Below are 27,599 nucleotides of genomic sequence, written 5' to 3'. Positions count from 1 at the left end.
AACAATTTAAAAAATTAATTTAAGAAAAAAAAAGCACTGCAAGTTTTGAAGTGTAAGAAACATACTGGAGTCCAAGCAGGAGAAAGAGATATAGTCACGTCCAGGCAGGAGAAAGAGATATAGTCACATAGGGCATTCTCACAGAATACTTTGCATGAATTCTAACAAAATGACCTATTTTCACTTCTTTCCCTCCCCCACCCCCACCCCCACAAGGTGGGGTTCCTTCCCATAACCACTTTCAACACAAGAGCCCAATTCTTGTCCTTCTCTCCAGTTCAACATGACTGTGTTCAACTGCAGTTCTTTCCCTGAGCTAGGCCCTGGGAACCCTAAGGAGGTGGTTCTGACTTCAAGCACTATCAGCAGGTAGGGGAGACAGACACCAATTGGCCTTAAGTTTCTTTCAGGTCCCATCACTGGGGAGCGTTTCCACATAGATTTCTATTCTCAGATGAGAGGGTTCCCAGAGGGAGTCCTTGAGTTTGGCAGGGGACTCATCCATGTGCCCAGGCGAAGGCAAAGTCATTAGATTGTGTCTCTCTGGACTTCCCTTCCTCCACTGCTTCCACTGTGGAATCATCTCCTCTTCCCTCACTTAGGGTCAGTTGCCCTTCCCATTTTCAGATGCCTGCCTCCGCCACCTGCCATCCCACCAATCTCCCTTCAACAAGAAAGAAAGAACAGCTTGAAGACAGCCAATTTTGTCATTAGAAATTTATTCCTGCTATCACAGTAAATGGGGCTTCCCTGGTGGCTCATAAGATAAAGAATCTGCCTGCAGTGTGGGAAACACAGCTTGGATCCCTGGGTGGGAAGATCCCCTAGAGAAGGAAATGGCTGCCCACTCCAGTATCCTTGCCTGGAGAATCCCATGGACAGAGGAGTCTGGCGGCTACAGTCCGTAAGGTTGCACAGGGCTGGACATGACTGAAACGACTTAGCATGCATGCACCGTGCTCTTAGGCTTCTCTGGCGGCTCAGAAGGTAAAGAATCTGCCTGCAATTCGGGAGACCCAGGTTGGATCCCTGGGTGGGAAGATCCATGGAGAAGGGAACAGTACCCCACTCTAGTATTCTTGCCTGGAGAATCCCATGGACAGAGGAGCCTGGCAGACTACAGTCTATGGGGTTGGAGAGAGTCGGACACAACTGAGCAATACCTCCCACCCTAAAGACTGGCCCTGAAGGCAAACCTGCATGAGTTATTTAAGACCATTTGTGTTTGTTGGAGAAGAGGAGGGATGTCAACAAGCATATCAGGAGGAAATGTGCTCCCATCACTGCCCCTGCCTGGCCAGCTTTGAAGGCCTCCACTCCCTGGATGCCCAACATAAAAAGTTGGATAGAGTAGCTCTCATGTCACGGGAAACAGGTAACACAGAGGCGAGGACAGGCCATGGGACTGGAGAGCTGGTGCTGTTGGGTACAGGCAGATGTGTCTGCCCCAGGGAACTGAGGGAACCTCAGACTCAAAGACTCAGACCCCGGGTCCAGTTGTCTTACTGGAGGTGGATGAGAGAGGAAAAAGAGAGAAGGCAGTGTAAAGATGAGCACACTTTTGATTTTGACACTGATTAGTGCTATAAAGAATTGACCACATAAGGAAACTAGAAAATTGGTTTGGTTAGGTCAGTGTAAGTCTAATCATAGTCATTTATGCCAGCTGCCTTACCACTGGTGTGTGACGGTGTGTTTGCACCATAGCAACGATGGACTTTAATAAACATGGTTCAGAGTAGTTCTAGGTTTTATTTGATTAAGTAAGTAACTGCAACATGTGGGTTCCAGGCTTCACAATTTCTTAAGTGACATAGTCCTCTGTTTTCAGCTTTGGTTAAAACCGTTGCTTTTAAGCTGTCAGATAGAATGGTGGGGGATGTTCCATTGATTCAGTATTTCCCCTGATAACTTTTTATTACAATTGCTATACAGTTTTCCTGTTACCTGTCCTTGGAATTTGTGATTTTTTTTTCTACTCAGATGTTTCATACTCGAGAAATAGTAAAAGCTATAAATTCCCTTTTTCCCTTTAAACACATATCAATTCATGTAGACACTGCCCCAATTATTCTGATTAGATCCTAAAAGTAATGAATTATGTTGCCATGCTAGCTCGGTTTAGAGCTCAAACGACAAATCTTGCTAAATCACTGTTATGGAGAACTTTGAGCCTGCTCTTTCATACGACCTACAATAAGTTAGGAAGCAGGCAAAGTGCAGCAGTCTCTGAAATGAAAGTAAGACTTCCCCACATCTGTTCCAAGCTCTGCTGCTATCACTAACGGCAGTCTGATTCTCTATCTGATAAGTTTTTCTTCAATCTGTTTCAGTGAATGACAGAATACTTAGTGCATAATTGAAATTCTTTGGGTGAAAGGCAATACTATAAGAAATAGGTTTCTTCAATAATTACGGAGACATAAAATAACAGTCATTTAAAAATCATTAGGTAGTATTATAGTAATTTTATGTCATTTAACTGTATTTTATATATACAACTCTGAATAACAAATGAGTGGAAAATTAATTGCAAGGATCAGTTTACAGTGATTTTAAAATTGGTTACCTAATAAAATCTAACAGGCAAGTGTGATTTCAACAGAATTACTACTTCAGGTGAAAATGCTGACACTGTGAACATATGTCAGAGTCCTGGCAGGTCATTTCACTCACACATCAGTTTGTAAGTAGAGAGGAAAAGACTTTCCAAGTGTGAAAACTAATTATATACAGATGCTGTTCATTTGTTATTATTTAAATAAACTGTGTCTTTAAATATGGTGTTCTTTGGAAAACTCACTTCATTTTCCAAAAGTGTGGAGACCACTTTGGTTTTTGAATCAAAGATGAAATAGTCATTACAGTGTCCCAAGGAATCTTCTAATTGTACTGGGCAAAGAGTTCATTCGTAGAGTACATATTATAAAAATATCCAGTGGCCAAGTCCCATCAACAACTGTACCCTGTAGTAAAAGCCAGTCAGGCCATGCCCAGAAAGAGCATCAGTCCTTTGCTGGCTTGCCTGCTCTCTCTGTCCCAGCTGGTCTTTGTGGTGAGTAAGTGGGATGAAGTCTGTGGGGTTTAGAGGATCTTGCACTCACTGATAGAGAAGAACCTCCTTCTATTGCGTCTCCTGGCTTGGTTGACAGCAGTTCGGACAGCACATTCAAATACCTGCTGGACGCCCCGGTTGCTGAGGGCCGAGCACTCCAGGTAGCCTTTGGCTCTCACATCCTGGGCCAGTCTCTTTCCTTCGATGGCATTGACGCAGGAGGCCCGATGGGGCCCCACCTCCCGCTGGTCTGTCTGGGTGGCCACCACCAGCACAGGGGTGCAGGGCAGGTTGCTCCTGACTTCACCAATCCACTTGTTCTTCAGGTTCAGGAAGGAGTTGTGGTTGGCCACAGAATAGCACATCAGCACCACGTCTGCCTGCTGGTAGGACAGAGGGCGAATGCTCCTGAAGGCATCATTGCCGGCCGTGTCCCAGAGGCCCAGGCTGATTTGGATCCCATCCATGAAGACGTCTACACCTGTATTTTCATATACTGTAGGCTTATAGGCCTCAGGGAAGGTTTCCGAGGTGAAACGTACCAGCAGAGACGTTTTCCCCACAGCAGAGTCTCCCACCAACACACACTTGATGGAACTCAGCATCTTCGCAGCCCAGACTCCTAGTTACAAGTTCAGAATCCTGAGGAAGACAGCCCTCAGTGGGCTACTGAGATAAATGCCATTCGACACGGGGAAGGACAGCCAGATGGCTTTGTGTTCTCAGGACCTCTGACAGCCGCTTGCAGGATGTTACTTTTTCTGGGCCATCCAAGGGAGACACACAGTCTACTCTGAAAGTATCCAAAGGCTGGTGTTCAACTGGAACAAGGAAGAGAAGTGGAGAAATTGAGTCTTTTTTCCTTTTTTAATGACAGGGATCTTCCTCATTGACAAACAGATTAATGAGGGGTCCCATCTCTGTGGAGCCACCCGACCCCGCTTGTCTAAGCCACTCTTACCCCAGCAGCGAAAGCTTGAATCTGTTATACCCCAGCATTGGAACCCACAACTCCACCCAGTCAAAAAGCAGAAGCTGATTTGATCTCTAAAATCAGCCCAGTGATAAAAATACAAGCAGCTGCTCTGGCAGCAACATGAAAAAGACCTCAGTAACAACCTGGTGTGAATGAGACGTGTTCAAACAGCTCTCGCTCTCTCTCTGGCCTTCTGCTCCAAGAAGTGGGGACCACAGCTGACAGAGGTCTCCACCGCTTCAGTTTCTAATGGATTCCAGCCACTTTGGAAACTGCAAAAGAGAGCAATGTGATGAGCCTTAGATACTATGAGCACTTCCCTTCATTTATTGATTCATCAGCCAGTGTTTGATTTATGAGGGAATTTGTACTGAGGTCAGGAGAAGAAATCACCAAAACTTTTAAAATTTGCTGTGGTTTTTCCCTTGAGGTGTTTCCAAACACTGGCTACAAATGTAATGGAAAGAGCACTGTCCTTGGAATTTTCTGCATCTCAAGTCAGACTCCATTATCTATGCAATGATATGGCTTTGCTTAATCTGTAGCCCCAGTTTAGTCATCTGCAAGACTGTGATAAATTTAGGAACCACGTCTCAGAGATCTTGTGGGGATAAAATTGTTTCTCTCTTTTCTGAACAGCTACCTATATATCAAGAACTCTGCTAGGCTTCTGGTTAAACAAAATAACTTGCTTAAAAGCAGCTGTATTCAGTGCCTGTCACTTAAACAAAGCCACATAAATATGGCAGCATCTAAATTTCATGAAAGGGTCAAATAAATTCTCATTCACTGCAGGTGAAAGAGCTCCAGACGATGAGATCAGCCTGGAGATGGTATCCTGTCTGCTGAAGGACATCATCACAAGGCCAGCCCGGCTTCAGATGAGGGAAAGGTCTTTTGGGCCAAACTTCAAAGTAAAGGTTATTAATACAATCTGTGCTTATAACCTTCTCCACTGGCAATCTTCATGACAGGTCACATGTAAAGTAATGTAAAACAGATCTATAGGATATGTCTGTTTCAAAACATAGTTTTTAAAATCACTCCTCTAAATTCAGACATTCCCCTTCAAGACATTTTTATCCTTGTCCACCTACAGTCTCTGTTTAATAAGACATAATAACCTTTACAGTTTTCCCTGGTAGCTCAACTGGGAAAGAATCTGCCGACAATGAAGGAGACCCCGGTCTGATTCCTGGGTCAGGAAGATCCCCTGAAGAAGGTATAGCTACCCACTCCAGTATTCTTGGGCTTCCCTGGTGGCTCAGATGGTAAAGAATCCACCTGCAGTGTGAGAGATCTGGGTTCAATCCCTGAGTTGGGAAGATGCCCTGGAGGAGGGCATGGCAACCCACTCCAGTATTCTTGCCTAGAGAATTCCTGTGAACAGAGGAGACTAGTAGGATACAGTCCATGGGGTCGCAAAGAGTCAGACACGACTGAGTGACTAAGCATAGCACAGCAGCCTTTACAAATGAGTTGATCACATAAAAAATTCACATGATTTTCACATATTCATTTTTACCACACATAAGCTGGGTAACATTGTGCAAGTTACTTAACCTCTCTGAGCCTTGGTTTCTTCATAAAGATGAAAATAAGAAAGGCAATTTCTTGATGGAATTATTGTAACAATTCAGTATAGGGAGAGTCTGCCTTAGCACAGAACATGGCACATGGAATCTATGGGCAGGCACCATATTTTCCAACTTCTACTACTGCTTATTTAAAATGCCAAATATTGAATGTCCAAGTGTAGGGGATGGGATGTCAGATATTCGGCCAGACTTTGAAGACTCCACATCAGGTCATTCTCATACACCATGGTCCTGGACACCTCTTTGTCACCAGACCTTTGAGTAAGGTCCCCTTAGGAGCTCCTTGGGTCTCAGACTTTAGCTCCTTAAACCTATGGATGATTTAAATGAAGCAGTTGTGACCTCCTCATTACTGAGTCCAGTGTCGAGACTTAAGACATGTTTCCAGTTTGATGTAGACCCCAGTGTAGTAGGACCAGGACCAAGAAAAATATGCTTGTGTCAGGTATTTTGGTTATTAAATAATTTCTAAGAGATTGAATAAAGTCAAATTTCCTGAGTATATATCTACAAAAGGAAGTTGCTGAGGCAAAATTGTTAAGAATGCAGGCTCTAAAATCAGGTAGATATGGAACTGAATCTGAACTGACCAACTGATTACCTGTGCCATGAACTGAGAAGAGTTTTTTAACCTCCCTAAGCCTCAATTTCCCTCTTTGTAAAATATGATGTTATACTGAGTTGTTGAGAGTATTAAATGTGCTTAAATATATAAAATCCTTAGCATAGTACATTATGTAAACATACTGCAAGTACATAGTCACCACATAGAAAACACAATAAACAGTCCTTATTACTAAAATTATTGTTAAACAGGAATTACCAAATATAATAATCAGTTCAGTTCAGTCGCTCAGTCACTTTGACTCTGCAACCCCATGGAATGCAGCACATCAGGCTTCCCTGTTCATCACCAACTCCTGGAGCTTGCTCAAACTCATATCCATTGAGTCAGTGATGCCATCCAATCATCTCATCAAATATAGTAATAAGCAATTTTATATCGTCAGTGGGGAATTCAAAGTAGTGCTAAAAAGGTTTCTGTGGCAAAGGGTGCTCTAAGAGTCTTATACCCAGCTGTGACTACAATACATATATATTCTACAAAATATATATTCTTCTTGTAGCAGATTGGAAAAGACCCTGATGCTGGGAAAGACTGAAGGCAGGAGAAGGGGACAACAGAGGATGAAATGGTTGGATGGCATCACCAACTCAATGGACATGAGTTTGAACAAGCTCCAGGAGCTGGTGATGGACAAGGAAGCTTTGCATACTGCAGTACATGTAGTTGCAAAGAGTTAAACATGACTTAGCGACTTAAATGAACTGAGCATAAAAATAAAATATGATATGAACAAAGAAATTTGTGCCTCAGCTTGGCCACTCAGAGAGTTCCGAAGACTCAGACTGGAGAAAAAAGCTCATTCAGTCAAGTGACCTTTATTCCCAGGCAGTTCTGACACTAAGAGGCACATCAAACCAGCTCTCAGAGCTTCAGTTTCCCAAATCATAAAGTGATTGGACAAGATTAGCTCTCTGCAGGTCTATGGAAACTGAGGTCAAAGGATTGGAAAGCTTTACAGCCTGCAGCACATTTACAATTGCATAACTCTCCTCGTTATTCCAGAGCAGCACTGTAGCAGCAAAGACAGATGACAAAACTTGATGACATGTGTAGCCTTTGGCAGATGGCTAAATATGGATCTAGGAGAGGAGCAGTGGGAGGAGTTATGGTCTACACTAGAGCAACATCCTATACAGACATGATAGACCACCTTCAGATGATGCCCACAACAGAGCCACTACAGGTCACTACATAATGTGCGGAAGTTTGACTGGCTTGATTTCAGTGGAATTTCACCTGAAGAGAAAGATTCTCCCTAAAGGAGCTCTGGGTGGAAAACAGAAGCAGGTTTTCAATGATATTTCACTAATGGCTAATTTGCAGGGGTGCTCCAATTATATGTCAATCAATACGGCTGCTGCTGCTGCTGCTAAGTCACTTCAGTCGTGTCCGACTCTGTGCGACCCCATAGATGGTAGCCCACAAGGCTCCCCCGTCCCTGGGATTCTCCAGGCAAGAACACTGGAGTGGGTTGCCACTTCCTTCTCCAATGCATGAAAGTGAAAAGTGAAAGTGAAGTCGCTCAGTCATGTCCGACTCTTAGCGACCCCATGGACTGCAGCCTACCAGGCTCCTCCACCCATGGGATTTGCCAGGCAAGAGTGCTGGAGTGGGTTGCCATTGCCTTCTCCCAATCAATACAGAGGAGTTACCAAGCGACTTCAGATAGCATCGTGAGTGACCCTTCTAGGACTTAAGTCAGATTGGAATTAATGATCCTTCAAGTCCAGAGCCTCTTGGGTCTCAGTAACCTGCCTCTCTCCTCCTTCCAAAGTTTCACAGAAAAGATGCCCTCCCCAGAGCCCCATGGTTCACACACAGAGATAGGAAAGGGGCAGGGAGGCTTCATCTTGCAAAGGCAATAGCGTCTATCATAGCAAAGGCAGCTGCTGCTGCTGCTGCTGCTACTAAGTCGCTTCAGTCGTGTCCGACTCTGAGAGGCAGACAAAAGGGAGGGCTTGGAGATGAAGCATCCTGGTCCATTCCATCTTCTGGAGGGCTGTCTAGCAGGAAACCCTCGTTTCACTTTAGCCTCAGTTCTCATCCCAACTACCCACTCTCCACTATTATTCTTTCTTCAGACACATACTCTGTTTTCCAGGGAAGACTCACTCCTCCAACTTCTACCTCTTCTTGAAAAATCTTTGATCACCTGACCAGCTAGATCAGATATCCCCTCTGTGTTGCCATATACCCCCCTGCGCCTCCATCATCACACTGCTCGCATGGTTGGTCCTCCTGCACGTCTCCCTCACCTGAAAAACTGGAATGAGAGCTTTCTCACAGGGAGTTCATAAAGACCAGATGGAAATGATAGCAAGCAATAGTCGACGCTTGTACTTTTATAAGACTCTGTACATCCAAGAATACCTCTTGATTGTCTTATGAGAAAGTTCCTTCATAATGATAGAGCATAAAAATAATAATCTAAAAAAGAAAAACAAGAATAGACAATATAAACTATTGCTTAGAAAAACAAAATAAAACGAAGATGAAATCATGACTCATTGACTAATAATTGTTACTGCACATTTTAGGTTATCTGGGCTTTGATAGAGGTGGCTTACTTCAAAATGCTGATATACTCGGTCGCTCAGTCGTGTCCAAATCTTTGCGACCCAGTAGCCTGCCAGGCTCCTCTGTCCATGGGGATTCTCCAGTTAGAAATACCGGAGTGGGTTGTCATGCCCTCCTCCAGGGGATCTTCCCAACCCAGGGATCGAACCCAGGTCTCCCACACTGCAGATGGATTCTTTACCATCTGAGCCACCAGGGAAGCCAAAATACTGATAAAAACTCTTTTATTTTTTTTTTTTTAAGATGAATCCATGGCAGCCATCAGCTGAGGATGGCCTGTCAATTACAGAGAATACATCTGAATGTCATCCTTCTTAAAAGAGTTTTGGGCAAAGGACCTGCTCTGGCAGCAGCCAATTCATTCATTAAGGAAATTGCTTCTGCCATGAATCTAGCACGTAGATGATTAGGAAATCATCATGCTTCTCAGTAACTCATCTCCTGCCAGTGCCTTCGCTCCATGTCCCCCGCCAACCCACAGCCTGGCAGGGACAGCACAGCAAGAGACAGACATCCCCTGGCTGGGGATGGATGAATGAATCCAAGTATGGGGAGTTGGCAGTGGGGGCTGGTGCTTCATTTCATTTTGTTTTCTTCTGGGAAAAGAGAATGAATCCAAAAATTTTAAGTAAACTCATAGAGGAAAAGTAGAGTCACTTTTAAACTTTCTCAATCCAAATTCTCACTCAGTTTTCATTCACTGGTAAATATACACTTTATATATCTTCTAAACATTGTTTTCAACATAAAATTTTTTCTATGTTCAACAGTCTACATACTAAATAGTTTTCCATTGTTTCAACAATTCATAACTACATAGCCACTTCCCACTATTAGCAGTCTTTGAATTAGTTTCAGTATTTCACAGTCATGAACAAGTGTTATTTTATATATTAAATATATATGCATTTATGGAAATAATGTTTATGTGGAACAATTTTCTTGGGGAATATATTCATAAATGTGGCATTAATGGATCAATGAGTTCATTTTGTGACTTTTATTTAAATCATTAAACATCTTCTAGGGGCTGTATATAGTATTCATCAGCTGTTTTATTCTTTTTTTTTTTTTAAGGCAGTTGTCTGGGACTTCTTGTGGCAGGCACTGTATCAATCCTAATAGCATGATAGTGAGCAAGCTGGCTGCTGTCTTCATGGAGATCTACATTTCAGAACTGCAGAGACTTCAGGGGGTTTGAGAATCCTGCCCACAGTCACTCTTCAAAGCAATGGCGGAGACAAAGTTAGACCTAAATAGAGGATGACCCCAAAGCTGCAGCAGCTCCACGTGTCACCCACACCCCACAATTCCCATTGCCCAATCCAAGGCATCGCAAGTAAAACCAAGTTTCCTAAGCAATCCCAGTTTTGAGACAGTTTTTCTGGCCATCCTTCCAGCCAGGTCCCTACTCCAGTTCTACTCCTACAGATGAGGAGCTCTTGATATTTACAAGAAGTGTGCTGTGTCTTGATCTGGAAGCTAGTTCCACAAGTGTGTTCAGCTTGTGAAAATTTCTCTAGCTGCAGACCTACAATATGTTTACTTTTCCATACAAAGGTTAAACTTCAGTAAAAAAAAAAAAGTATTTTTTAAAAAGTAAGGTTACTGCTGAATTCCCTGGTGGTACAGTGGTTAAGAATCCGCCTTGCAGTATAGGAGAGATAGGTTCAATCCCTGACCCGGAAGGATCCTACATGCCTTGAGACAACTAAGCCAGTGTGCCACAATTCCTGAGACTGCATGCTGTAACTACTGAAGACTGGGCACTTAGAGGCTGTGCTCTGCAACAAGAAGCCACCACAACGAGAAGGCCATGCACCGCCACTGGAGAGGAGCCCCTGCTCACCACAACTCAAGAAAGCCCACACACAGCAACAAAAACCCAGCACAGCCAAAAATAAATAAATAAGTATTTTTTAAAATAAATAAAAATAAGGTTATGCCTTTACAAGAGATTATCTTCTGGAGGAGTATTTTATCATAAATTTTTCATCTTGCAAGATGTTCATTTCATTAAATCTCAACTGTCTTAGTAGTAGTAGTTACCTGCTGAGTTGTGTCTGACTCTGCGACCCCATGGACTGTAGCTCACCAGGCTCCTCTGTCTACCTGGGGATTCTCCAGGCAAGAATGCTGGAGTGGGTTGCCATTTCCTTCTCCAGAGGATCTTCCCAACCCAGAGATCCAACCCAGGTCTCCGGCATTGCAGGCAGATTCTTTACCATTTGAACTGCAGGGAAGTCGTAATTCTCAACTGTACTTCAGTAATTCTGCTTTGTGTATTTCCAATTGCCACAAATAAGGATTAAATTCCTCTTCCAAATCACAAAAGGAAATCACTTTCAAATCAGTTTATTTTTACACACAGATAATCTGTATTCCAAATAGATTTTATTTTGAAACTTTGCTTGCAAGATGGTTTGTGGCTTTTATTATGTGTTCTCCAGAATGTATTTAAGCAGTATTTACATTTCCAAACTTAAAGCCTACGTAATCCCATTACAATTTAATTAAAATGGATTGTCACTAATCCCTGAGTCCTCTTCAAACCCAGAGCCCTGTCCCTCTGACCCCATACCAAGCAGGGACCATGGCACCCTTCCCCTCTTCTGTCCCACCTACCCTGCCCTGAATGGTCCATGCCACTCATAGGAACATAATAATTGGATTCTCACCACAGGTCTAGAGTTTTCAATTTGGTCCAAGTTTAGACTCAAAAACAAGGCAAGCCAGCCAGGCAACTGTCCAGAGCACCCTTAAAAACACTAGAATCTAATCTCAAAATTTACATGATGGGAAAGTGTAGTTACTGCAATCTCTCTTAAAGCAGTTGGAAGGAATTTTCTGAAAAACTGCTTGGAGTTGAGGGTGGAACCCCTACAAGACATGCTCAAGGAAAGGTCACCTGGTCTCTACTGCTGCTGTTTAGTCTCTAAGTTTGTCTGACTCTTTGTGATCCCATGGACTGTAGCCCACCAGACTCTTCTGTCCATGGGATTTCCCAGGCAGAACACAGGAATGGGTTGCCATTTCCTTCTCCAGGGGATCTTCCCAACCCAGGGATCAAATCCGCATCTCCTGCTTGGCAGGAGATTCTTTAGCACTGAGCCACATGGGAAGCCCAAAAGCTTGCTAAGAGATCCAAATTTCATTTACTGAAGGACTCATGTTTTCTCAGTTGGGCATGCACATATGGGGCCCAAGGTGAACTATTCAAGCCAAAAAAAAAAAAGGAAAGAGGCAGGTACAAGTATGTCTAACCATTCTAGAAAGTAACAATGCTGTAAAGCACAGTTGTCAAAGTATGGCTAAACTGCAGGTCAAACTCACCATCTGCTTTTGTATGGCCCACGAGTTAAGAATGGTTTTTACATTTTTTAATGGTTAAAAAATATCAAAAGAACAATATTTCATGACGTGCATATCATATGAAGTTCAAAGTTCCATGTCCGTAAATAACATTGTATTGGAACATAGCCATGCTCTTTCATTTACAAATTTTCTATGCCTTCTTTCTTGCTACAATTCAGTGTTACAATGGAAATTTTATGGCCCACAAAGCCTAAAATATTTGCTATCTGACCTTTTACAGAAAAAGTTTGACAACTCTTGCTAAATAAAGAGAGGCAATTCAGAGTAAGAAGGAGAGCACAGAGTCCTGAATTCAGGCAAGCTTGTGTTTGACTTCAACATCTGCTGCTTCCTGTGTGATCTTGGGTGAATTATTTAGCTTCTCTAAGCTTTAGTTCCTTTGTAAATAGAGGCAGTATAGCACAGTGATTAAGATGATGGACTCCACCCATTCAGCCTTCAAAGTTGCTAAGCCTTAGCTTCTCTAACTGTAAATAGGCAATACTGACAGTACCTGTCATACAAGGTTGCTGTATGGGATTAAATGGATTAGGGAATGTAAAGCACATAGAAGGGTACCTGGCACAGAGTGCTATAGAAGTATTTACTGTTATTATTATTTATCCTGAATGGTTGTTGTAAGATTATTAGAGATAGCTCGTAGGCAGGCCCAAAGTAAGATGATTAAGAGGCCCAGGAGGGGGTCTGGGAGGGAGCCATTGGCAAACAGGAAAGGCTGGAGGAGAGACTAGTTTGTGAGACAAGGGGAAAGTGAGGTATTTCAGATTGAGGTGCCAGAGAGATTCCAGGAGAGCTGAGGGGCCTGTGGCCACATCACAAGGAATGGGGCAGGGAAGAAGGATGGCAGCAAGGAGAGTTCTTACTCTTCCACTAACTTTGACACAAAATATTTAGTTACACACATATTCTCATCTATGTTGTTTATAATGGGGAAAAATTATTCAAGAATAGGTTGTTTGGGACTTCCCTGGCAGTCCAGGGGTTAAGAATCTGCCTTGCAGTGCAGGGGATGTGGGTTCAATCCCTGGTCAGGAAACTAAGATCCCATATGCCGTGAGCAACTAAGTCCGCACACAGCAACTAGTGAAGCCCACACGCCACAACCAGAAAGTTTGTGTGCTGCAACAAAGACCCCAAGTGTCACAACTAAGACTCAACGCAGCCAAACAAAATAAATGTGCTTTAAAAAAATAGAACAGGTGGTTCTTGGATAAACTAGTCAGTTTATTCCTACAATCCATATCCTTTAAAATAGCAGAGTATAAGTGCATTAACTGACACAGGAAAAGGGTCCCTAAGCTGAATGACATAAAGCTAGTGTTTGTCACTCAGTCCGACTCTGTGTGACCCCATAGACTGTAGCCCACCAGGCTCCTCTGTCCATGGAATTCTCTAGGCAAGAATACTGGAGTGGGTAGCCATTCCTTTCTCCAGGGGACCTTCCCCACACAGAGATGGAAACTTTGTATCCTGTGTCTCCTGTATTGACAGGTGGGTTCTTTACCACTAGCACCACCTGGGAAACCCCCACCCCCATAGAAGCAGCTTTCAAAATATGAACAGTATGATTCCAAAATATGCACAGTTATGAAAAACTGTATGAAAAGCAGTATATACCAACATGTTAAGATGAAATGTCTGTACTCCTAGAATTATAGCTGATTCTTTCTTCTCCTTGCTTCTGTGCATTTTAAAATAAAATTAAACATGAGCTATGTGTAAAGTTTTGAATTGCTTTGTATGTGTTCCTTTGTTTTTTAGGTTTTAGGCTTGAAAGGGCAGAAAAGACTGATCTGAGGTGCCTTGAGGCAAGAGAATGTTTATGACTCCCATTAGTGTCTGAAGACAAAAATTCTCTATATCTGAACAGCCGAATTTGTTTAAAATTCCTAGAAGCACTATCTCTGGCTTCTGGTTTTTTGTTTGTTTTTCTTTCCAGGATAGGGAAGAAGACAAGCTAAGCTGCCTGTGCTATGCCTATTCTCGAAAATGCCCTAAGCCACCCATCTCTCTTTTTCTCCTTATGAAAGAATTTTTAAAAGTATATGTGTGCGTGTGTGCTCAGTCACACAGTCATGTCCGTCTCTTTGTGACTCCATGGAAGGTAACCCATGGACGTCCATGGGATTCTCCAGGCAAGAATACTGGAGTGGGTTGCCATGCCCTCCTCCAGGGGATCTTCCTGACCCAGGGATCGAACCCAAGTCTCTTACATCTTTCACTTTGGCAGGCAGGTTGTTTACCACTAAGTGCGAACTGGGAAGCCCCTTATATATGTATAAAATACATGTGTGTGTTAGTTGCCCAGTCATGTTATGTGTGTGTGTGTGTGTGTGTTAGTTGCTCAGTCGTGTCTGACTCTGCAACCCCACAGACTATAGCCTACCAGGCTCCTCTAACCATGGAATTCTCCAGGCAAGAATACTGGAGTAGGGTACCATTCCCTTCTCCAGGGAACTTCTCGATCCAGGGATCAAACTCGGGTCTCCTGCATTGCAGGCAGATTCTTTACTGTCTGAATCACCAGGGAATCCCATGTATGTGTATTTTTGGTAGCACCATGTGGCTTGTGGGATGTTAGGATTATAGGTCCCCAACCAGGAATTAAACATGGGCCCTCAGCAAGTTCTGAGAGCATGAAGTCCTAACCACTGGACCACCAGGGAAATTCCATCCTTCCTGTATTTTTTAAATATTTAAAGAAGTTTGAATATGGCCTGGGTGTTTGATGACATTAAGGAACTCTTGCTAATTTTGTTAGGTGATAATCACATTGTGGTTGTATACATTTTTTTAAAGTTCTTATCTGACAGGTGAGATGAATATGATGTCTGGGATTTATTTTAGATTATCCCAGAAAAGAGCAAAAAAGTAAGGATGATGGATGAAATAAGACTGGGACAATATTGAGAACTGTTAAAGTCGAATGATGGTATATGGGGGTAGTTTTAGTCTATTCTCACTATCTTTATATATGTTCAAAATTTTTCACGATAAAAGTTTTAAAGGGTAGGATCTTTTGTTTTCTATAGCATTTTGCCCAAGCTGTGGTTTCATTCTCATATTTAGCTTTAGAGAGAATACAGAAAAGCATCACTAAAAAATAAAAAGTATACTTTGTGCCACAGTGACTTATTCAAGTATTTGAAGGAAAATTGATCCATCAAATAACAGATTACATAAACATAGGCAGTGCAGAGGCTTAGAACCTGCCTCCTGGTGGAAGGGAGACAGAGGAGGAAAAGCCATGCCCAGGTGAGGATTCCCAGCCAAGTCATAAAAAGAGAGTCTTCAACTTCAAGTACAAGCTCCACCTGCATCTCAGTACATCATCACCACCTGTCTCTGGGAAGTAAAGGCCATGTTTAGAAAATACTCTAGCCAAAGGATACTCTTGAAGTTACTTTGAGGTTACCTGTACTTCCTAACTGGTATAACTATGTTCACCAACTTCCCTTGGCCCTCCTTGCTCCAGTTCTGCAGAATTAGCTCTTTGCAAAAGTGCAAACAGTAATAATGAAAATAACTTTTAAAAAGAAAAAAAGAAAGAAATCAAGAGTGAAAATGGACTACTCACATAAAACCAGATGACAAATCAAAGTAACTCTGAATGTGAGGCAGACCCTCCCTGCTGGGGTCTTTTTTGTCTGAAAAGGTGAAGGGGCAGTGAGGAGTTTCTACTTTTAGATTTTATGTTTCCTCCTTAGACTTAAAGTGGTTCTGATCTTTACTTACTTGGAAAATATGAAATCTACCTGATATAAGTAGACTATACCAAGCCCAAAATACCTCCCAGCTCTAAAGCATCATCTGTAACAAAGAAAACCCTCACATCCTTGGGTTCCCCCATCCCCCACACCGGAACTACCACCACCACCACCATCACCACCACCTCCATCATTCAACACACATATTCAAACCATTAATGGTAACAACATTTCCTCCCTTATTTGCTGATCCAAGCAGACTGAAGATGTCCTTCTCACTCTGACTTACTTTTCCCCTCATTTTCTCTGGATCATCTCTGCATTCTTTTTTTCCCCTGATTAAACCAGTAGTTCATCCACATTATGGAACATTTGAAAAGTACTGAACCTTCTAAATGATCTAAAGGAGAAAAGCAACTACCACCTAAAACCAAAAGCTGCAAGAAATTAGTGTACCTTTTCCTGTTTCGTTTTTTCAGTGTGCTTTTTTTTTTTTCAAATCTAATATCATACTTTATATTCAGCTGGGCATTTTGCTTTTTATTTAACATTTACATCGTTAATATTTCTTATGTTATTAAGATTCTTCAAACATAATTTTAATGACTGTCATACTTCATTATACAAATGTAGCATTATTTATTTAAGCAATTGACTATTACTTAAATTTTCTAATTTTTACTGTAGTAACACTGAGTGAACATTTAAAAATAAATTTGTACAAATATACAATTATTTCTTTAGTATAAATAGATATGAGCACAATTACTAGAATACGAAAGATGAAAAACTTGGATCAATTTGTACCCTATAGCCGTATATGAATATGTTCATTTCATCACACAACCATCACTGGGGGTAATAGTTGCCAGTTAGATCTGTTTTCATTTGCATTTCATTTATGGTTAGTGAAAATTAAAATTCATCTTTTATTGACCACATATTTCTCCTTTCATAAGTCACTTACTTTGCCTACTTTTCTAGTAAGGTGGCCATCATTTCTTAAATGATGATTTTTAAAAATCTTTTTGAGATTAAGGATATTAATCCTTTCTTGTTTAAATACATATGTAGCAATTTTTCCTTATATATTTTTGTGTCCATGAATTCTGTGAACTTCCCAAACTCCTGGTACTCCCCCATCATTGAGCAACCACTAAATAGAATGTGAAATAGTATGTCCTGATTGTGGAAAGAAACTTAGCACGATTAGATACCTGAAAGGTCATCTGGTTCAACCCACTCATTTTCCCATGAGGAAATCAAGGCCCTGAGACAAGTGGTTTAGTTACTGGAGGCTGACTTGAGGCCCAGAAACTGAATCACTGAGTCAGCACTCTTTCCATCTACACTGTATTTTTTCAAATATGTATATCTACATTTTATAGCCCATACTTAGTTTCAATTTTAAAATGTAAACCCATGTAAATAGATCTATAATTCAAATAGGTGGCTTTTTACTCAAAAGCTAACTGCCAGTTTTAATATAAAACTCGTTTTCAAACAGATGTTCTCTTCCTCATCACCTTTCTTTGAGAGACTGATCATCTCTCTTCTGGGGCAATAATTAAGGCTTCCAGCATCTTCTAGAATTAGGGTAAACCCTTAATTTACAGATTGTTCAAACTATAAAAGAAGGTATTTTGTCTTAGAAATTTATCCCAGAGCACTGCATGGAATGAGGTGACTTAGTTTCACTTTCAAAGAATAAAATGGGTAATATTACATAATTTGCACAGAGCCTGGGTTGTGGAGTCCAGGTCTTGGTTAGATTTTCATCTTCATCGCCGACTAATAGTATAACCTCCGGCATGTCACATAACCAGAACTGTCAGATGTGGATAATAGTGCAGAGTTTGAAGGATTTTTTTAAGGCAATTAAAAAATTCTATCTCCCATGCCTAGCGGCACACCTGACTATTAGGTAAATAAATGTGAAGTGAAAGTTACTCAGTCGTGTCTGACTCTTTGTGACCCCATGGATTATACAGTCCATGGAATTCTCCAGGCCAGAAAACTGGAGTGGGTAGCCATTCCCTTCTCCATGAGATCTTCCCAACCCAGGGGTCAAACCCAGGTCTCCTGAATTGCAGGCGGACTCTTTACCAGCTGAGCCACCAGGGAAGCCCAAGAACACTGGAGTGGGTAGCTTATCCCTTCTCCAGGGGATCTTCTTGATCCAGGAATCGAACCAGGGTCTCCTGCATTGCCGGCAGATTCTTTACCAACTGAGCTACTGGGGAAGCCATTAGGCGAATAAGGATAACAATAATCACATGGTATTTAGCATTGGTCAGATACTGTTTGAAGTACTTTATGAAAATTAACTCATTCATCATCACAATAATATTATGTGTTCGGTACCACTGTAGTTATTCTACAGCTGGGGAAACTAAAGCACAGAGAAGTAAGGTAATTTGCTCAAGACAACAAGCTAGTGAGGAGGGCTTGCCTCCAAGTCCATTCATAGAGCTGTCTCTACCTCCCCTCCCTCTGTCTCTCATTTGGGGCAAGTCTGTCTGTCTTTGCCATCTCGATGAAACTAAGCAATCTGCTATGACCTGATGTTGGTGTGCCCCTAAAATTCAGATTGAATTAATTGACACCTAACCCTCATGATGATAGTTATAGGAGGTGAGGACTTTGGGAGGTGACTAGGCCATGTGAGTGGAACCCTCATCAATGGAATTACTGTCATTATTAAAGAGCCCCAGAGAGCTCATTTGTCCCTTCCACCATATGAGGACACAGTGAGAAGGCACTGTCTAAGAATCAGGAAGCAAGCCCTCATTAGACATCATATTCACGAGAGACATCATCTTAGACTGTTCAACCTGTGAAAAATAAATTTCTCTTGTTTACAAACTGCATAGTCTGTGGCATTTTATTATAGCAGTTCAAATAGACTAAGACACAATCCTAAAATAAAAGCAGGAGGTGAGGTGGTAGACTCAGAAAGATGTTTTTCTGCTGGTGGGTGATCTCTTTCTTACTACGGGCCTGGTTTCTAACAACATATGAAAGATCTCTCCCTTAAGCAGTCACTCTCACACACCACCGGAAGATGTACAGAAGAACACCACCTTTGTAGAAGGCAATTTGACAGAATCCAGCAACACATTTATTGTTTTTGACATTTGGAGCTGATCATTTTTTAACCTCTTTCATCTACATGGCAAAATTCGTTTCAAAATAATGTATAAGAGTCAGGAACAATCATTTTTTCCCTGATTCATTCTTTAACATTAACATAAACAAGTAACAGTTTATAACAAAGATAAATTTCAATTTTTAAAGTATTATTCGAGTGCAGTAAAATATTTTGTGTATGAACTAAAACTTGTAATTATCAATCAAAAATATTATACTCTGCAATTTGTGCTCTACTCACTGTTTTAAGTCTAAACACAAAACTCTAAAAAGTCACAGAGAATAGCAGAATGAAAGTTAATCAAGTTCTGTTTCATATTCATATTTATCATTGTGCTATCATTTTTTAGTTCTCATCTACTGTTTAGGAGTCAGGAATATGCAGTGTCATAGGCAATCACAATATATCCCTGAAGTCAGCTCTAATGGAATCCATTCACTCCCCTAAGCACCAGCTCTATCACTACCAGTGCGTGGTGATAACAAAAAGCAGACCCACATTGATTTTATTATTGTCTTTAAATTCTTGACAGATGATTCACTCCCTTATTGCCTATACCTGGGGTGGACCCCTTCCACCCCCATGTCCTTGGTATGTCCCTGCCAGTAGCTATCAAAATTTTAAATGCATATACCTTTTAACCCAACAATTCCAATTCTTTAAATGCATTGTTTTGTTGTACCTATATATACAAGTAGTGAAGATATATGTGCAAGAATTTTATTGCAGCATTATTCACAACAGCAAAAAAAAGAACTGAGAATAACTAAAAGTTCCATCATAAGTCAGTGGTTAAATTAATCCTGCCATATCCATTCGATGAAATCCAATACAGCATTAAAAAGAATTAGGATAGGAGTGGGGGTGAAACAGGTGAAGGGGATTAAGAGGTGCAAACCTCTAGTTATAAAACAAATCACAGGAATGTGATACTAAGTAGAACAATGGTCAACAACATTGTAATAACTTTATATGGGGACAGAATAGTTACCAGACTTGACTCATGGTGGGGATCACTTCACAATGTATGCAAATATCAAATCATTATGTAGTACACTTGAAATTAACATAGTATTGTGCTGTTGCTGCTAAGTCACTTCAGTCGCGTCTGACTCTGTGTGACCCGATAGACGGCAGCCCACCAGGCTCCCCTGTCCCTGGGATTCTCCAGGCAAGAACCCTGGAGCAGGTTGCCATTTCCTTCTCCAATGCATGAAGGTGAAAAGTGAAAGTGAAGTCGCTCAGTCGTGTCCGACTCTTTGCGACCCCATGGACTGTAGCCTACCAGGCTCCTCTGTCCATGGGATTTTCCAGGTAAGTGTACTGGAGTGGGGTGCCACTGCCTTCTCCCAACATAATATTTTACTTCAACTATATTTTGAATTTTAAAAAGAATTAGGTTTTCCTTGTATGTATTGCACAAGAAGAATACCCATGAGATATTAGTAACTTTAAAAAAACCAGTTGAACAATTCATTAAAGAATCTCATTTATATAGAAAAAGAAATCTACAAGTCTGGTCTGAAGCCCCTGAGTGTCCAGAATGGCCAGAATGCATTAGGATAGGAGTAGGGGTGAAACAGGTGAAGGGGATTAAGAGGTACAAACCTCTTACAAGGTACCATGGGTACAATGGGTCTGTGCAGAGGAAAAGTATCTGTGCAATGGTGGACACAATGAGGCTTACTATGAATTCCAGTCATCCAATACATGTCACTCTACAGATAAACTACTAAGGGCACAGCAGTTACTCCCTGGTGGTAGTTTAGTCACTAAGTCGTGTCCGACTCTTGCGACCCTATGGACAGAGGAGCCTGGTAGGCTACAGTCCTTAGGACTCTCCAGGCAAGAATACTGGAGTGGGTTTCCATTTCCTTCTCCAAGGGATCTTCCCAAGTAATCGAACCCAGGTCTCCTGCATTGTATGCAGATTCTTTACCAACGGAGCTACAAGGGAAGCCCAGTTACTCCCTAAGTTGTCTAAAGGAGAAGAAGAACAAAGAGGAATAACCTAAGAACACAGGTTTGTACAGCCTGTCTTAGGTTTTTTAAAATCCCCTTTTGGGATATCAATGTTTATACTTCCCATACTGATTATATTACAGCTATAATACACAACAGTGGGATTAACTGTCTTCTTGGATGCTCAACTTCTGATGGAGGTCTTACAGAATCTGGGAGAAACAACTTCCTAATGAACCTGAAACTATCAAGATAGTCCAGAGCAAAATTATTCTTTTAACTGTTTAATTTATTGCTTATGCATACATAATGTTCTATTAAGTTCCAAATCCATAGAAGTCTGAAAACAGATGACAGGATATCTGACTTTAATTGCCTTTAAATTAGGAATTCTTTTAAAGAGCTTAATGGGGACAGAAGATAATAAAGAAAATGTTAATATAGTTTAGCTTAGGCCTAGAGGTTTTTTGTTTTTGAAAAAAGTTTTTTCCTATTTTGTTAATGACTCTGACCCTCACTTCTTTGTTGAGGTTGTTCTCTACAGAAGAAATGAATTCTTAGGAAGAAGTAATGAGATGACCATGGAAAGGTAGCCGGTATGGCTGTTCTTCATCATAATAAGGCCCCATATAACTGAGATCTTAGAGAAAAAAATTCTAAATTAGAGAGAAAAGAAGCAACCTTCTGCATACAAATGATCTCACGCACAGCTTCCTCCCAGAAAAAAAAATTAAAATTTAAATGGACAAATGCCATAATAAATGCAAAATGCCAAGAGAAGGCTGAGGCCAGAGTGCTTAAATCTTCCAGGATGGTGGGGCTGGAAGAGGCAGAAAGGAGTGACATTTGAGATAGGTCTTGCAGAATGGGGGAGAAAATGGGATTGGTGGACAGCATCCAGAGAGAAGTGGCCAGTGTCCAGGTGTGCATAGGAGAAGGGTTTGTGTAACTGGAGGGCAGAAAGTCAGCTTTTGAGACTGAAGCACAGGAGGGAGACCATTTTTAAAGGGACACTGAAGCCAATTTGTAAATGGCTTATTTCTGCATGGCTGCTAAGTCACTTCAGTCGTGTCCGACTCTGTGCAACCCTAGACGGCAGCCCACCAGGCTCCCCCATCCCTGGGATTCTCTAGGCAAGAATACTGGAGTGGGTTGCCATTTCCTTCTCCAATGCATGAAAGTGAAAAGTGAAAGTGAAGTCTCTCAGTCATGTCCGACTCTTAGCAACCCCATGGACTGCAGCCTACCAGGCTCCTCCATCCATGGGATTTTCCAGGCAAGAGTACTGGAGTGGGGTGCCATTGCCTGTATAAAATAAATAACCTCCTTCCACCATCTCTCTCATTACCTTTCTCCTCTTCCTCAGCCCCACTGCACCAAGCCATTGCTGCCTCCAGATTGTGTAACATCCCCCAACTCTCCCTGTCTTTCCTGACTTCCCTTGTGGCTCAGCTGGTAAAGAATCCACCTGAAATGTGGGAGACGTGGGTTTGAATCCTAGGTTGGGAAGATCCCCTGGAGAAAGGAAAGGCTACCCACTCCAGTATTCTGGCCTGGAAAATTCCATGGACTGTAAAGTCCAAGGGGTCGCGAAGAGTCAGACACAACTGAGCAACTTTTACTTTCACTTTCAATCTTAAGTGTGCTGCTCTGGTCTCCTGAAATACCTTCTTCCCTGCTCTGACTCTTCCTGGTAAAATTCTGCCTGTCCCAGAGCCCAGCTCAGATGCCACCTCCTCTAGGAGGCCTTCCTGAAACTCCTCACAGGCATTATTTTTCTCCCTTATTTGAGCTCACATGTAATCTTTGAGTGTAATCTTATGTTTACCTTTTGAATACATAATACATATCTATTGTAAAACTCAAAGAGGACAAAAGTGAAAAATACATCTCCCTCCTCTGCCTGCCCTCCAGGGCCTCAGGCCATTTTCCCAGAGACAACTACTATATGAAGTATTTTATGCATTTTCCCAAAGCTATTACATTATGACATGTATTCACAAACATATATGTATGAATGAATATGTGTAATTATGACACACATTTGCTCTTTTTTTTAATATACAAACTATAGCATACTATTCTTTACTCCCTGGTGCTTTTCTTAATTAATTTTTTCTTTATCAGCAGATTTTCAGGCAATACCTCAAAGATATTGTGGATTTGGATTCCAGACCACCACAGTAAGCAAATATGGCAATAAAGTGAGTCACATGAATTTTTTGGTTTCTCACTGCATATTAAAGTTATACTTCAGTTCAGTTCAGTTCAGTTCGTTTCAAGCACTCAGTATGTCCAACTCTTTGCAACCCCATGAATTGCATCACTCCAGGCCTCCCTGTCCATCACCAACTCCCAGAGTTCACTCAGACTCATACTGTAAGTCTATTAAGTGTGCAATAGCATTATGTCTAAAAGTAATGCACATGCCTTAATCAAAAAATAATTTATTGCTAAAAGATGCTAACCATAATCTGAGCCCTCATCAAGTCATAAACTTTCTATTGATGGAGAGTCTTCCCTCATCGTTGATGGCTGCTGAGTGATTGGGGTGGTAGTTGCTAAAGGTGGGGGCAGCTGTGGCAGTTTCTTAAAATAAGACAAAAATGAATTCTGCCACATGGATGGGCTTTTCCTTTCATGAACAATCTCTTTGTAGCATGCAATGCTGTTTTACCTACAGTAGAACTCTCAAAGTTGGAATCAATGCTTTTAAACCCTGCTGTTGCTTTGAGAGCAAATGTTAGTAGAGGAGAGCATGGAGGGGCAGATGTTTCAACCTTCCTGCCTCCGATACCCTTTCCTGACTTTTCTTCTCACCTGTATTTGACTATCTTTCCTTTTCCACCTCCTACCTTGACACAGAGGCTTGCATGCTCAATTATATCCAACTCTTTTGTGACCCCTTGGACTATATATAGCCCACCAGGCTCCTCTGTCCATGGACTTTTCCAGGCAAGATTACTGGAGTGGATTGCTGCTTCCTTCTTCATGGGATCTTCCTGACTCAGTGATCGACCTTGTGTCTCCTGAGTCTCCTGCATTGGCAGGCAGATTCTTTGGGAAACCACCCGTGATGCAGAGGCACGGGCACTAAAAAGCCTTCAGCCCTGGCACATTTGCCAAACAAAGCATGGGGGGCCCTGACAGGTGTCTGATTTCAAGACAGTGTTCAGTTGCGCCCATCTTAGCAGTACACCAGATAGAAAGAGAATTTGCACTTCTTTTCCTGGGAACATGTACCAGTCCAATTTAGTGTCCACTGGCCTAACTTGTGACAGAAAGAACCTGTTAACATTTTGCACTCTAGAGAGTTTTCAGAGACTGATTGGAGAAAATGCCCAGCCCATTTACAGACCACGACAGCAGAACAACTAGGTAGGCAAGGTGTCAGAAAGGCTCAACGGGGAATGTCACTTAGACCCCACAAAATCCCTCAGTTCTCTAAGGCCTCCTCATGGCTTTTCTTAGCACAAAAATCAGCCATTGGCCATGTCACTCATTTGCCTCCCAAATCTCCACACTGAGAATTTCCCAGGCCCTGTAAAAGTGATCCCCATGACGGTAAAATGATCAGGTCCTAGCAGGGAGCGGGACTGGATAAACATCGTCTCTTGGCATGGTAACTCGTGGCTCTCTCTAGATTATCCAGAGCTCCTACCTGGAGTTTGGTGTTCATCCTTTAGGCCACCTCTCCCACCTCCACACAGGTATTATCAACATGCATGAGAGGAGGCCTCATCCTAAATCTGTTTCTAATAGCAAGGATTTCCAGAAAATACTCCCTGCAGAATGGACTTGCCATTTCTACTCATTTTGGCCCTCGTTTGTTTTAACTTCTTAAACACAAGACAACTTGCCACAAAGAATAACTTTTCAAAGGAGGAAAACACATGTTTTTAATATTGAATTCCTTATAATTTTAGAAAAATATGTATATGACAACACTGATACATGAAAAAAAAAGCAAGTTCAAAACAGTGTATACAACATGATCCTGATTTTTCAGAAAAATTAGAGAAAGGAATAGGAAGCTAAATCCACGTTAATGATGTGCTGATTGGTACAATCACAGATTTTTGTGTGCTTATCTATGTTTTCCAAATTTCCTTTTAAAACATATACTGCTTCCAAGGACTTTCCAGATAGTCTAGTGGTTAAAACTCTGAACTTCCATTGCAGGGGATGCGGGACTGATCCTTGGTCAGGGAACTAAGATCCTACATGCCACATGGCATAGTAAAAAAAAAAAAAAAAAAATATATATATATATATATATATACACTTCTTCTATAAGAAGAGGGAGTTGTAAAAGTACCTCATGACTCTGTAAAAGAAAATATAAATGCATATTGGAAATATAAATGCATCTTCCTGGATAGAAATAGCATTTGCTATATCACCAGATACTGTGGTCACTTTCAAGAAAGTATGACACAGGAGACCCAGATCTTGGGTCAGAATCAGACTAATGAAATGACCAGGACCAGTCCAGGACCTCCCCCTACCCCCCACCACAGTCACCTCATCTGCCAGATGAGCAGGTCTCACTGAGTCTGTTTCTTTCTTACTCAGTCTGGAACTCCTCATCCCTCTTTCAGATACCACTCAAGTGAAAACAAAGCAAGCAAACAAACACACACTTTGGAATATTCCAGTGAAGTGTGGATGGTGCCGAGACTGCCTTGCTCAACATGGTAGAAAAATCTCTCGATGGGGGGACTCAGATTCTAGGGAAAGAGGCTATTTGTGTAATAGAGGTGATTACCACTGTTAGGATTTACGGAACGTATTTCCTTTTGTTAACGAGTATCAGAAAGGTCAAGGGCATGCTTTAGCCTAAGGCTCTCTTCATCTCTATAGTCTTGTGAAAGTGAAAGTGAAGTCTCTCAGTAGTGTCTGACTCTTTGTGACCCTATGGACTGTAGCCTACCAGACTCTTCCATCCGTGGGATTTTCTAGGCAAGATTACTGGAGTGGGTTGCCACTTCCTTCTCCAGGGGATCTTCCCGATCCAGGGATCCAACCCGGGTCTTCTGGATTGTAGGCAGATGCTTTACCGTCTGAGCCACCAGGGAAGAACATGGTCTTGTGAATGGATCCTAAAAGAGGAAGTCTATTAGCTATGATTCTCTGTCCTTCGACAATGCATGGAAGGTCACTGCCCCAGTACAGTTCTCGGACTTGCTTGTTTTGTACGTTTCCATGGGTCACCAACTCTTTTTTCTGGTCAAGCTCTTCGTATAAATCCATCTTCTCAGAAGATGACTGTCTAGTCATCTTCTTGTACTAGGCTACCCAAGTCTTGCCTTAATGATACAAGCCTACCTGAAATTACTTACAAGAGACAATAGTAAGTTTCCAAAAGAAACCCCAGGATATCAGCATTAGCCAGTGTCTCAAATTCATAATTCCAAAGTGAACTGAAATGCAACAGAGGATAATCCCCTAAATTCATTCCATCTTCCTCTAACCACCTCTTCACTTGTACATTATGTCTGTATCTTACAACACTCACATATCTCATGCAGACATCCATCAGAACACTTCTTTGGGGTTTATTATGCCCAAAGTGCTTACCTTGTAAGATTAAATTTACAAACCTCCTCATGAACTCTTCAGTATTCCATTTCCTATGAAGCTGGACTAGTCCGGTGCACATGTGCGTGTATGTGTGCAATCAGGAACTAGAAGAGTGAGGCTCATGCTTGCTATTTTTTTTAAAACTTTTTGTTGCACCAATCAGCTTGTGGGATTTTAGTTCCCCAACCAAGGACTGAACCCCAGCCCTTGGCAGGGAGAGCACAAGTCCTAATCACTGGTCTGCAAGGGAATTCCCCACACTTGTTATTTTTCTAAAGTCAAGTCCCAGGAAACTTGACTACCACACAGTTAACAATCAGTAGGTAATTTCTTTTTTTCTTTTTGCATCATGGGGCACAGAAAGAGACAGAGGACTTCCTTTCTGTGCCACATGCAAGATCTGTTATCCCATCTTCTCCTTTTAATGATATTCTCCAGGCTGAATTCCAGTGTCTTTTCAACTATGAGTCATCACTGCTTCTCGTGCATAGAACTGACCGTTCTGGGCTCCTCATTTTTAAGGAGGACAGTAATTCAGAAGCATGTTGTAAGATATCCCCAGCACAATTCTCCATCTGGGATCATCCAGAGGCCCAGTTCAGTGAGCCACAAGGAGATGGCAAAGGAAGCAGCTTCCCAGTCTACCAGTAGTAGCTGCCATCCTGATGATAAGGATCCCCTGCAAGAAAGTCTGATACATGGGCTTCCCAATCAGCTGGTACAGCAGGCACAGCCCGTGCCCTTCAGGGGACAGCCCTACCAGAAGGTACCGCCTCCACAGGGGACATCTGGGTGATGGGAATTCCCCTCCCTGCTGCACATCCTCCCACCATTGAAACAGCCCTTTCTCCAGAGGTTCAGTGCTTTGTTAGAATGCAAATATCCTTGGCAGGTAAAGCCCTTTTTACAGTTTTCATATTTATAAGAATGTGTTCAAGTCTTATTCTATGGTCAAAGCCACTTTTGGTTGGAGGAGGAGAAATTTTC

At 41.8% G+C, this 27,599-nt stretch overlaps 1 protein-coding gene across 1 annotated transcript in view; it reads right to left on the bottom strand.

Moving 5' to 3' along the window:
• Positions 1 to 1,729: 1,729 nt before the first annotated feature.
• RHOH (ras homolog family member H) overlaps positions 1,730 to 27,599 on the bottom strand; it is a 42,186-nt gene continuing 16,316 nt past the window's right edge. The window contains exons 2-3 of the mRNA XM_040238054.1: positions 4,175 to 4,303; positions 1,730 to 3,876 (exon numbers count right to left, since the gene is read on the bottom strand). Coding sequence (XP_040093988.1) covers positions 3,085 to 3,660 — 576 coding nt within the window. The 5' untranslated portion in view covers positions 3,661 to 3,876; positions 4,175 to 4,303 and the 3' untranslated portion in view covers positions 1,730 to 3,084. The remainder of the gene's footprint in view (positions 3,877 to 4,174; positions 4,304 to 27,599) is intronic.

The sequence above is a fragment of the Oryx dammah genome, unplaced genomic scaffold (assembly GCF_014754425.2).
Source record: "Oryx dammah isolate SB20612 unplaced genomic scaffold, SCBI_Odam_1.1 HiC_scaffold_3, whole genome shotgun sequence".
NCBI classification, from domain to species: domain Eukaryota; kingdom Metazoa; phylum Chordata; class Mammalia; order Artiodactyla; family Bovidae; genus Oryx; species Oryx dammah.
The sequence above is the reverse complement of the archived record's forward strand: the minus strand, read 5'-3'. Positions and strand labels throughout refer to the sequence as shown.